We start from the raw sequence: 12,795 nt of genomic DNA, 5'->3' as shown, positions 1-12,795 counted from the left end.
TCCAGCCTGGTGTTACTCTGAAGATTTGTGCTGAAACACACACACACACACACACACACACACACACACACACACACACACACACACACACTTGCACATTTACAGCCCTATAGGTTATAATTACTGTCTCACTGCTTTCCGTTTTTCTTTGTTTTCCCTTTATTATGTCTATTAAACACTGGAACTGACTCAGTTCTTCTTCCTTTCCTTCCTCTCCTCGTTGGTTTCTTCTCTAATATGATCATAATAATATTAGCATCATAAATTCATTAACTAGCTCATAACAACTGCTTTGTGCTGACTGGAAATCAAGTGGACGCTAATACAACGTAATAAGCTAGTTCACATGTCGATTAATACAGATTTAATAACACAAACGTATAAGAATGTAGCACATATTTTAACATTTTGGCTAATAATAAAGTCGCAAATATAATTTGAGACTGACTAGCATCTTTGTTGCTATGGTAAACAATGAGATGACCGCGTGCGGTGCTAGCGGGTGCTGCTAGTTGCCCATTCTTTTATTTAGCTTTGTTTTCATTGCAGTTACAATATTTTTTTCTGTGCACAGATCATTTATCAGCTTGGAAAGGAGGAAGTTTAGTACTTCAAGGTTTTTTTTATGCTTTAAACATGACAATGTACCACTTTTTCAGTCAAAAACATTGATAAGGAATTCTTTTCACTCAGTTCTTTTGCAGTCTATTCAGTTGCTAATTGTTAGCATGCTAGGTTTATTTATAATTTCAACACGCTCAGGAATGATTAGCAAGCATTTACTCGCTCGGTATCGCTCGCCGCATTGAAAAGAACTTCCAGTCTGTTGCAAATTTTACGTTTCTGTGCTTTCAGGAGGCCTACGTGATGGCGAGCGTGGAACACCCGCACGTGTGCCGCCTGCTGGGCATCTGCCTGACCTCCAATGTGCAGCTCGTGACCCAGCTCATGCCCTACGGCTGCCTGCTCGACTACGTCAAGGCGAACAAGGACAACATCGGTTCGCAGCACCTGCTGAACTGGTGTGTGCAGATCGCCAAGGTACGGAGAACAGCCTCCATCTTGGCTGAGCGCCATTCTGAGGAAGAACAGAGCCAGACCAAAGCCAATTATCACTTACAGTGGGGTGCAAAAGCCTGAGTCAAACACACAGACCAGGGCTCTGGCCTATTTTCAAGTTTTATAGTTTTTTTTAGAAACTCAAATGTTAATATATACATTTTTCCAGACTTTTTTTTAGTTATTTGTCATCCATTTTTTAAAATCCATTTATATCTTTGCCACTCTAACCTTGACTTTCGCCGTTCATCACCGTTTCTAGGACTGATCATATTATCCAGCATTATAAAAGGAGAGCATCATCTCTTGTAGGACTCATGAGAGTTACTTTGATCCCTGCATGTATTAGTATTAGACACTATACTAAGGAACAGTCATATAAACTAACCAGGGTGTCACAGGAAGTAATCCTCAGAAGAGATCAGTTCAAAAAGAGGTATTCATATGTTCCCAGAAACTCATTTTCTGAAGTCATAAATTTAAAAAATACATTATCCGAGCTGTTTTATGTCGCCGTCATGGCAGGGATTGCATCTGTTATCCCGCTCTGATGTCTATCTCACACCGATACGCCGAGATAAACACTCAACGGGAAGGCACTTAAAGTTATTCGTCAGCGTTTGTCAGATTTCCCTGATGGCCTTGCAAATGAATTTGATTTCCCTCCGGTGCTTTGAAAATGAAATATGATAATAGTGAGGAGAGGAATAAAGCAGGCTGGATGCCTCATTGCATTTTTCGAATCTGAGTTGTGATCTGCCTTGTATATAGCGATAAATATTCTGTATATCTCATCGTCAGATGTACAATATGTCGCTATACGAGGATATGATTTTTTTTTTTTTTGTTCCACTTATTATGGAGGAAAACCCTAGTTCTCCATCTCTGCTATCATTTGACCTTTTCGTGGAAATAGTTTTTTTTGGTTTTATTTCAGGGGATGAACTACTTGGAAGAGCGCCACCTGGTGCACAGGGATTTGGCTGCTCGTAATGTGTTGGTCAAAACACCTCAGCATGTCAAGATCACCGACTTCGGTTTGGCCAAACTCCTAAACGCCGATGAGAAAGAGTACCACGCCGACGGTGGGAAGGTGAGAGAAGTCCTAATGGCGGATCTTTTCGATACCGATACATGATGTCCGAGCGACAGAAGGATTTGAGGTTGCGTTATTCATGATGATGACGATATGTGTTTGGAGCTTGTTGGTTGATTCTTGCATAAATGTAGCATATAAGATGTTATTTATTATGGAGTGCAGGCCATGTTGGACAGGATTCATTGGTTTGAATATTTGTCAATGTTCAGTCAATCAAATCCTTCAGTTTTCTTCAATTTCCTGAAATGCCCTAGCAGGATCTTTGCTATTACTTCCGTCATCCAAAAAGCCCTTTTTTTTTAAGGTCCCGATAAAATGGATGGCCCTGGAATCCATTCTTCAGCGGACCTACACGCATCAAAGCGACGTATGGAGTTATGGTAACGAAATGCATCTCATTTGAAAGAGTTGTGCAAATGTTTATCACTTGCTTGGGACATTGTTCGTTGTACAAGCTCTTCAGGAATGTGGCGTCTTTTTAACGTGCGGTTGTCTCTCCGGAGGTGTGACCGTCTGGGAGCTGATGACGTTCGGGACGAAGCCTTACGACGGAATCCCTGCTAATAAGATCGCTGGGGTCCTGGAGAAAGGAGAAAGACTCCCTCAACCGCCCATCTGCACCATTGATGTGTACATGATCATGGTGAAATGTAAGTGTCAAAGGTTTGGAGGTTTGGGGTGCATTTATTCTCCTGAGATAATATGATCAAAGAGAAGATGGGATACCTCAACGGTGGGAGGTGAGATATGAAAACAGTATGATTTGAAGCTGAAATGGTACGAAATGTACATTAAACACGGGTCGACCCTGGGTTACCATGGAGATGTATTTAGAAGAGTCCATGGCCTGGCCTATCCAGGATTCTTTAAGAATGGTGATCAGTATGGGCAAGTACATAATTTAGCAAAACAGAGCAATTTATATGAGTGGCCGTTTCGCAGCCGGAGGGCGGAGCATACGCTGCAACATTTACCTGCCATGCGAAGTGAAAAATGTTTTACAATTTCCTCGTTTAGCTTTCGTCATCATAAGATCGAAATCTTTTAAGTCGAACCAACTCAGGGGCCACCTGAGTAAAATCTGAATACTAGCTGTAATTTGAAGCTTTTATATAATCAAATTTCTTGTTTTTATGTATCTCAGGTTGGATGATTGACGCAGAGAGCAGACCCAGGTTCAGGGAGCTCATCATCGAGTTTTCCAAGATGGCACGAGATCCAAAACGCTACCTGGTCATCCAGGTGAGCTGAATGGTTTTTAGCGTGCATTCAATCATTATTTTAAGCTTCATGTTCAACTATATTATGTACGCTGATTTTAAAAAAACGATACGACAAAAAAAAAAAGGAAAATAATTTTGTTTTTGTTTTGTCCTGCAGGGCGATGAGCGGATGCACCTACCCGGTCCCACAGACTCCAGATTCTACCGCAGTCTAATGAGCGGGGTGGATCTGGACGAGGCCGTAGACGCCGATGAGTATTTATTGCCCAAACATGGCTTCTTCAGCAGCCCCAGCACGTCTCGAACACACCTTCTGCACTCTGTGGTAAGAACACACACACACACACACACACACACACACAAATGCATGCTCATAGTAGATACATTGTCTACCCAAGCATTATGGTTGTGCATGTGGGGTGTTTTTTATCGATAACTTTAAATATATAAAATTTACAATTAGAGTATTGTGCAGTATTGAAGGGGTTAAAGGGCATTTTACTTGTCACGTATTTTACAGCACAGTGAAATTTTTTTCTTTGCATATCCCAAGATGTTAGGCGCACAGCGCCCCTGGAGCACAGAGGGTTAAGGGCCCAGTGGCAGCTTGGTAAAACTGGGGTTTAAACCCTTGACCTTTCGATCAATAAGCCAGAGCCACCACTTCCACACACAGCTGTGCATTCGCTGTGAATTGAACACCGATGCCTGCGAATAAACGTTTCATAGTAAATTATTATACACGCTGTTGTTCAGTAATAGAGGATCAGCGGTGTAGGTGTTACAGTGCCTGTAAGCAGAAGATCTACTCTGCATAATGGAGTGATAAAGTGCTTATTGTGTGTGATATACTTCTCTTTAGTAACCTGTATGTAACGTAATAAGACGGTTGAGCACATCTGCCTGATACCGACCTGCTTTCCTCTGGCCCAACTTCACTCTTCCGCCCGTTTCCTGTTTGCTCGTGCGCTGCCGTCTCCGCACCCACGCTTCCTCCCAGGTGCCCACTGATTAATGAGCAGTGTGCATTGAAAGAATCACAGAAATGGCCTTGTCGTGTTTTGGCTCCTTTCCCGCTGCAGAGTTCTCGCTAAACTCCCTCAAGCCTTTTAAGTGTGATTGCCTTTGCAGGCGAAACTTTTTGTTCAGAAATATTTGGCTGATGGGGGGAGGGGGAAGGGACCCTGTGTGAAGTGAGCGTTTTATATAACCCAGACTATGGATTTTTTATTAAAAAAAATTCTTTCGAAACATGCGTGTAAAGCAAAGCTGAACCCGAAAGACGAGTTATTATCTTGTCTTTAGTCATCCATCAAGCGTGGCTTGGCCATGAAGAAAAGGAAATGTTGACAGAGCTATTTAACAAACAGTATGATTAGAAATATACGTCAAAGCACGCTCTAATGGGAACGCTGCATTCAGGCATGAAGTGAACGGCGATACGATTTCACAACTGCATGTGGCAAAATAACGAGGAACTGTGAAGGAAACAGGAAATAGAATATACCTGGATAGCACAAGCACAGATATATTGCAGATGTAGATCTTGAACATGTACAGACTCAGAGAGACTTATATACTGTATAAGCGGGAATAAAAACATCCTTGTCGAGCATCTACTTTTTTTTTATATACAATATAGAAGGGTAGGATTTTTTTAAGTTATATTGTTACATGCATTCTAAAAGTTGGGGAGAAGACAATAAGTAAAGAAAATAAACAATTATTATTATTATTATTATTATTATTTTTTTTTTACATTGAAGCCTTTGAGGCTTCAGGGCCTTCAAATGTTCAAAAGACAGTTCAAGATGTTTTTTTTTTCCGTCTGAAGATCACGTCACTACCGCACCCATCTTGGGAGGATAAAACACTTCATCAAGAGTAACATATTTTCAACTCCTGATAGAGAGACAGTAAAAAAGGAGAAAAAAAATGTATAAATAAATAAAAAAAAAAAAAAAAAAAAAGGTTAATACATAATGCAAAGAAAAAAAGAGATAACCGTAAAAACAGAATTATAATTAATGTATTAAAAAAAGTTAAATAAGTAAATATTTGTAAATAAAAAAACAAAAAAAACAAAACTTTTTTTTTGTAACAAAAAAAGTTTGGTTTTATAACTATAATTAGTTAATTTTTTAGATTAATATGATGAGATAATATTATTATCAATATTTAACATTTTAAATAAGAAAAGCTGGAGTTTTTTTAAATCTGAATGAATATTTAAAAAAAAAATATATATATATATATATATATATATATATATATTTTTTCCTAAATATTCTTTCAGATTCAAAAACTTCAGCTTTATATATATATATATATATATATATATATATATATATATATATATATATATATATATATATATAATTATTTATTTTAGTTAAAAACCTTTTTAATGTGACAAAAAAAAGTTTAATTGTATAACTATGTATAATGAATTGATTATATAGATATGATTAGATAATATCATAATTATGGTTAAGGTTCTGAGCTATTGATTGGAAGGTTGGGGGTTCAAGCCCCCACTATCGCCAAGCTGCCACTCTTGGGGCCCCTGAGCAAGGCCCTTAACAAAGGCCCTGTGCTCCAGGGGCTTGTATCAGGTCTGACCCTGTAATCTAAACCCATTTCACTGTGCTGTAATGTACATGTAACTAGCTGAAATAAAAAAAATAAAAAAGGTAGAAAAATAAAATAAATATATTATGCATTTGGGCGTATAATCATATAATCAATTAAAAACAACAGTTTGAGAGCAAAAAAAAGGCAGGAGAAATCCAGTGAGCCAGTGATGAGATTTTGATATGTACAGTAAGTTGCAATGGCTGAGGATAAACATGTTTACCAAATGATTTAGCAGTTATAGTGTAATCTAAATGTAATTGACCTTGTCCGAAAAAACGATGATTGAAATAATGAAGGAAAATTATTCCCCTTTAAAGCAAGTTATTTTGCAATGAGAGCTGAATTTTTGTAAAAAGAAGCAGCCCACCACAGGGTAACTATTAAATCCAAAAACTCAGCAGCTTGTGGAAATAGAAATAGAAATAGAAAAAAGTCTGGTCATGTGACCTAAAAGCAACTCAATTAAAGGGATAATAGCAGTCTAATTTGAGTAGATAATTCATTATAAAGACAAAACCTGTCTTTTCGTCACAAATCCTGTTTTGCTGGGATTTCTTAGAAAACTGTAAGCACCATTACTCTGTAAAATCCTTTCAGATTGTGAACGTGTTCCTTGTTCTCGTTTCAGAGCTTGAACAGCAGCATCGGGTCGTGCCAGAACAGGAATGGGGTGAGTGATTGATTTTTAGAAAGCCCAGGAGCGTTTCTTGTGTAACCAAATGTGGACATTTTTCTGCGCTGTACTGCGATGCTCGTTTCGTGCTTCACCTCAGATTCTTCATCAATCAGCGGCTGCAGGCTTTCAGGCTTTTAAATAAAAAAGTGCTACGATTAGAACGATGCAGTTTGGTCGTTTCCACTTCATCCAGACCATTTCATCCATTAAAAACTCCTGAATGTGTGACTGTTTCTGCTGCATGTATTTCTGAAAACAACAGACATTAAAGAACTTTTCAAAAGATATACATAAAGTGTAAGGAATTTACAATAGTCCAATTATTCTAACAGTAAACACTTGAACAAATACGAGACATTTGTTTAAAAGCAGGATTTCAAAGAAAAATGTAGAAATGTGCTCGAATTAATCTATAGTGAATAACAATAATAAGAACAAGATTTATTATTTAACAGTAAATATCAAAATAAATACAATACTATACGTAATAAAGATATGAGTCCAATGTACAAGCAGCCTTTCATGAAACGTTTTGAGACTTCTGTCACTCAGGGTTTGTCCTTGTGTAACCGCACACGTAATATCTGTTACGTAACACTAGTTTCTCAGGTAACTCAGGATCAGCGAGTAATGCTGTTTTGTGTGTTTTATCTCAGGCGGTCGGGCCGGTGCGTGAGAACAGTTTCATGCCGCGTTACATCCCTGACCCCACCGAACGCTTCCTGGATGGAGATTTCCAGCCTGCTCCAGGTAAACAAGTGTAAAGTTTATGCCTGGACACCATCACTCATCACCTGACTTTGGTAATGTGTGATGAGCAATTAGGCGGGGCTAGCAGTGAAGTCGTACCACCCAATAAAATGGAATGATGGTGAACTGGTCTACGGCATTACCACCTTAGCTTACAGAGAGAGTCATGATGTCAGGAGGTTAATTTTGTGACAGCGGCATGAATCATACCGTCTACACGCATCTCGGCTTCCTGGAAGCCTGTACGCTGTTATAAGATCAGCGAGGAAGTATCACTCCGAACATGTTATACAAAAAAAAATGTTCTTGAAAATTAGATTCCATCTGGCTCAGAACTCTAATTGTACGGTCATTCACTTCAGCCACATCTCTTTTTATTTTTTACAGAAAATGTTTTTTTTAATCAAATTGCATTCATATCAGACTAAAGAATAAATAGGCAGTGTCAAAAAGAAAGAATAAACAGTGCCTTATGTCCTGTTTCTGTATTTCAGAATTGGACGGACAGACAGACAGACAGACAGACAGACAGACAGACAGACAGACAGACAGACAATCCAAAAGTGTTTTTTGCATTTTTTTTTTTATTTTGTGACAAAATTTAACAATTTAACTTTTTATGGAAGTTTATGGATCTTTATTTTGGAAGCTTTTATACTATATGTTAAGAATATTGCTTCGTACTGGATGTTCTTAGATAGATAGATAGATAGATAGATAGATAGATAGATAGATAGATAGACAGACAGACAGACAGACAGACAGACAGACAGACAGACAGACAGACGTTCTTTTATCATGTGACTCCAATAGACTCTGTGCAGTTAAATATACATATATAAATTATTGGAACCATAGTCAAAGTTTTGTTTTGGTGGATCTGATTATTAAAAATTAAACATTTTATTTCCGATCAAAGGAACAAAATGAACTAAATGACTCAAAAATGATTCATTCATTTCGATGACCCAAAAGTCACTAAAATGATCCGATCTTCCCATCACTATTTTACATAGTCTACACACACAGGATGTGGTTTATATTCAGGGGATGGGGACCTCTGCTGGTGTGGAGATGAAATCGGATGGATGTGACACTCATTGCAACTAAACCTCTTGTCTTTTCTCCATCCAGAATACATAAACCAGAACGGGAACGGCAGCGTCTCGGACATGATTAACCCCATCTATCAGCACCCTGCTCGTGAAGCCCTGGACGAGACTGAGGAGGACTACTTAAACTGCTTCAAAAACCCACCAACTGTCACTTCTCCCAACCCTGCCCCTGAGTACCTAAACACCTCGCACACTCGGATCTTTTCCCCCCTCACTGCCAGCCAGAAGCACCCGAATGTCAATGGCTGCATCTCACAGAACAGCATCGACAACCCTGACTACCAGCAGGACTTCTTTCCAGTGGGGACCAACACGAATGGGCACCTCCCTGCAGCAGAGAACTCAGAGTACATGGGAGTGGAGGTGCACTAGCACGCCTCCGAAGTGTGTGGACTTTATAAAAGTGACTGGACTTAGGCAGGCTGTAATGCAGTGCTTCGGTCGAGGCTGTGAACTGCAGTGAACTTGAGAGTTTTAATGTTTTTTTTTTTTTTTTTATATAGAATTTAATGAGACCAAAAAACGTAGGTGAAGAATGGCACACCTTTCCTGTACTAGAACCCAGTCACAAGTCCGCCTTCCTTCACGTCATGGAAATCGCGATCTTTTCGTGTCTCGAATGTGAAAATGATTTGGAAAAACGTCTCATCCAGTTAAGCTCATAAGCATCTTGAGTTTAACACGTGTAGCTTTCAAACTGTTTTTGGTGGATTTTAAGCAGCACACGTCTATTCTGTGATGATAAAAACAAAAACAAAAAGAGAAAATGCACCACCATTTTGATGCTGGAAGCACTGGTCGGTCTTAACAAGCCGGCATGCGATCGGTACGTTCACACGACCGAGAGAGGTTTTCTGTTCTCACGTTTATTCATAAAGTATGTTAATGGACATCATACAATAGGAGCTGTGTACAGTCACACGTGTATCCTTCTCTCCTGTACGTTAATCGGTTCTCGTGTCGTCGTTGCGTTGTTGCACTTTTGAGATTTTATATTGAAATATTGCCGTAAACTGTTCCAGCTTGCGAATCGTTCGTTTTTAAGGGGTAGTGCTAATGTAAAGAAGTGTCGAAGAGAAATGTGGGATACAGTGTACAGATTTCTTCTTCAGTTGGGATAAAATTTTTGTCTTACTTTTTGTCTAAAAGATACAAACAAAAGCATTATTGTTTAGAACACTCCCGGAAGTTTTCATGTATGCTCTTCTGACTATAATTATTACTTTTAAAAAGTAAATAAAGTGTGTGTTTTTTACAGTTCCGGTTTGATCATTTGGAGGAAAATAGAAAAAAGTTGTATCAAAACGTTTTTTACAAGAAAGTACTCTATTTTTTCTACGTTTACACACCATCACCTTTAAAATAATTCCCCTTCCAGCTTAACATTCCTGAATTAAAATCATGTTTGCTCTTTGTTCTAATTTGCTGTCCATGATGAAATAGCAGACTTGGTAACACTTGTGGTCGGTGCTCCCTGTTACTGTGCGTGCAGCTTTGTGCTGCCATCTGTTGGCGTGTTACAAAAGTAGTCTCGAAACATTTTTTTTTGCAAATTTGAAACTGCATTTATTTCTCCACATCCTCCCTTGATACATTTATACACTTATCCCTGCATTTAACTAACAACTGAAAAGATTCAACAAAAAAAGGTTTGTCAGTGCACCTGAACAGCCTGCTAGAACAGACTGCTTCACTTCATCATCAGGGAACCACCAATAGGACATTTTTATACTTGGAAAATTACAAAATCCTGGTTTGACATTAACGGCCCTCAATTGTGCCTCCCTCATAATCAAATCTCAACATCTTCAGCTCTGCTACCTCCAGCTCCACCTCCTGTCTTTTACTCACTGCCACTGTCTCTAAACCATACAACATCTCAGGTCTCACCACAGTCCTACAAACTTTTCCTTTCACTCTCACAGATACTCTTCTATTACAAATCACTCCTGCTATCACTCTTCTCCACCCACTCCACCCTGCCTGCACTCTTTTCTTCACTTCTCTAACACACTCTCCATTACTTTGCACTGTTGACCCCAGGTACCTGAACTCCTCCACCTTCTCCACCTCTTCTCCCTGCAACAGCACCACTCCACTGCACTCCCTCTCATTCACACACATGTACTCTGTCTTACTCCTACTGACTTTCATTCCCCTTCTCTGCAGCGTTTACCTCCACCTCTCCAGGCTCTTCTCCACCTGCTCCCTACTCTCACTACAAATCACAATATCATCCGCAAACATCATAATCCACTGAGAGTCCTGTCTGACTTCGTCTGTCAACCTGTCCATCACCACTGCAAACAGGAAAGGGCTCAGAGCCGATCCTTGATGCAGTCTAACCTCCAGTCTGTCATTCCAACTGCATATATTCCTTGATATTTATTTACTATGAATAAATATTTTCACATTAAAAATGAATGAGAAATGATTATAAACATAATTAACATAAATAAGTATAAAATAAATTAGCAATATTGTCACTAAACATTAAGATTATTTGACTATTCTGGATGAGGCTGCACTGTATTTGGGGCCGCCAGAGAAGTCTTAACCAATCAGAATGCTCGGAAATGCTTGGGCGCATGCTGCAAAAGGAAGATAAGGGGGGGTTGTGGCTTGGATAACTTTCATCACCCAGGATCTTTCAGCTTTTAGTTATATTTAATGTTATTGGAAAGTCTACGGGACAGGTTATGACTTTGGCCTCCTTTTCCCTCATTGGCCATTGGCTATCGAGCACCTTTGGGATGAATGTGAACTCTGACTGCACCCCAGGACTCCTCACCTCACCTACAGCACATCAGTACCTGCCTTGTGGATGAATGATCACAAAACTTCACAAGCACACTCCAAAATCTAGTGGAACATCTGCCCAGAAGATTGGAGGTTATTATAAGAGTAAATAAGGACTAAATGTGGAATGGGATGTTTAAAGCACATGCTGATCTTAGGGTCAGGTGTGTCCACAAACGGTATAATTAGAGCAAAATCATATCGTATATATTCCGTAAAATATCTTGGATACGGTTGTTTTCGGGTCACGTCCTGTCCAAGCAATAGAGAGGTAGAGAAGTGCACGGTTCTGTACTTTCACTGACCACCTCTGATTTCCTGAATGAAGTGATTCAGCATGGTTAAGCTATTAAATCACACATGCACGGATGGTTTTATTTAAAGAAAGAAAAAGAAAGAAAAGAAAAGAACCCTGATTACAGGAAGTGGCTGCTATTCTCATCATGCTGATCTTTTGTGTGTTCTTTCAGTCGAATGAATAGAGGTGAAACGAGTTAAACGCTGTAGGGGATGTTTTTCATTACACATATTTATTCAAGCATGGATCATATCTGATCGAGGTAAACACGTTTTACACTACAGGGCCAAATGTATGTGCACCCCTGAGATTTACATTCATATGTGGTTCTTTCTAAGGAAGTTTTCGCGGAGTTCAAAGTGCACAATTGTATACGGTGGCTTTGTTTGCTGTAGCTTTATACGTTTCTTTTCACCAAACCTGCTCCAGCATAACAATGCTGCTTTACACATTGTCAGCTCTATGTAGATATGCTGTGTGGAGATTAACCACAACAAAAAAAACTCCCCTGGTATGAATAGAACACCGACTGAAACCAAGATCTCCACATCTAACATCACTACCTGATCTCACTAATGATCCAAAATCTCACAGCCGTGCCCTAAAGCCCTTTCAGAAGAGTGAAGGTTTAAAAAAAAGTTTTTTTGCCCATTTAGTGTATAACTGTATAAGAATTTGAGTCCCTACCAGTCTTGAAAATCTCTCAGGGAAATACTTTATTAAAATACTTTATTAATTGTGATTATATTATTATTATTATTATTATTGTTATTATTATTATTACTATTATTATTATTATTATTATTATTATTATTATTATTATTATTATTATTATTATTATTATTGATTCAGTGTATTTGAGATAAAGAGTAAAAAAATGGCCTCTGTGTCAGTCGTGTATCTGAACATTAGGGGGCAGCAGAGATTTATTTATAGTTCTGGGAAAATACCCAGAGATCCAGGAGTTGGAAATAATATTAAATTTTCTGTACAAAAAAAGAAATGTTTACTGATAGATAGATAGATAGATAGATAGATAGATAGATAGATAGATAGATAGATAGATAGATATTAACATTACTGTTATTATTATTATTATTATTATTATTATTATCATTATCATTGTAGCACAGTAAAGA

The 12,795-nt window shown here is 38.5% G+C and overlaps 1 protein-coding gene across 1 annotated transcript in view; it reads left to right on the top strand.

The window, feature by feature from the left end:
* Window positions 1-9,816, top strand: part of egfra (epidermal growth factor receptor a (erythroblastic leukemia viral (v-erb-b) oncogene homolog, avian)) — a 58,623-nt gene extending 48,807 nt beyond the window's left edge. The window contains exons 20-28 of the mRNA XM_046876768.1: window positions 856-1,041; window positions 1,997-2,152; window positions 2,463-2,538; window positions 2,662-2,808; window positions 3,303-3,400; window positions 3,539-3,706; window positions 6,647-6,688; window positions 7,351-7,444; window positions 8,579-9,816. Of these exons, the coding sequence (XP_046732724.1) occupies window positions 856-1,041; window positions 1,997-2,152; window positions 2,463-2,538; window positions 2,662-2,808; window positions 3,303-3,400; window positions 3,539-3,706; window positions 6,647-6,688; window positions 7,351-7,444; window positions 8,579-8,931 (1,320 nt within the window). The 3' untranslated portion in view covers window positions 8,932-9,816. The remainder of the gene's footprint in view (window positions 1-855; window positions 1,042-1,996; window positions 2,153-2,462; window positions 2,539-2,661; window positions 2,809-3,302; window positions 3,401-3,538; window positions 3,707-6,646; window positions 6,689-7,350; window positions 7,445-8,578) is intronic.
* The last annotated feature ends 2,979 nt before the right edge of the window (window positions 9,817-12,795 follow it).

This window comes from Silurus meridionalis, chromosome 20 (assembly GCF_014805685.1).
Source record: "Silurus meridionalis isolate SWU-2019-XX chromosome 20, ASM1480568v1, whole genome shotgun sequence".
NCBI lineage: Eukaryota > Metazoa > Chordata > Actinopteri > Siluriformes > Siluridae > Silurus > Silurus meridionalis.
This window is presented reverse-complemented; position numbering and strand designations above follow the sequence as displayed.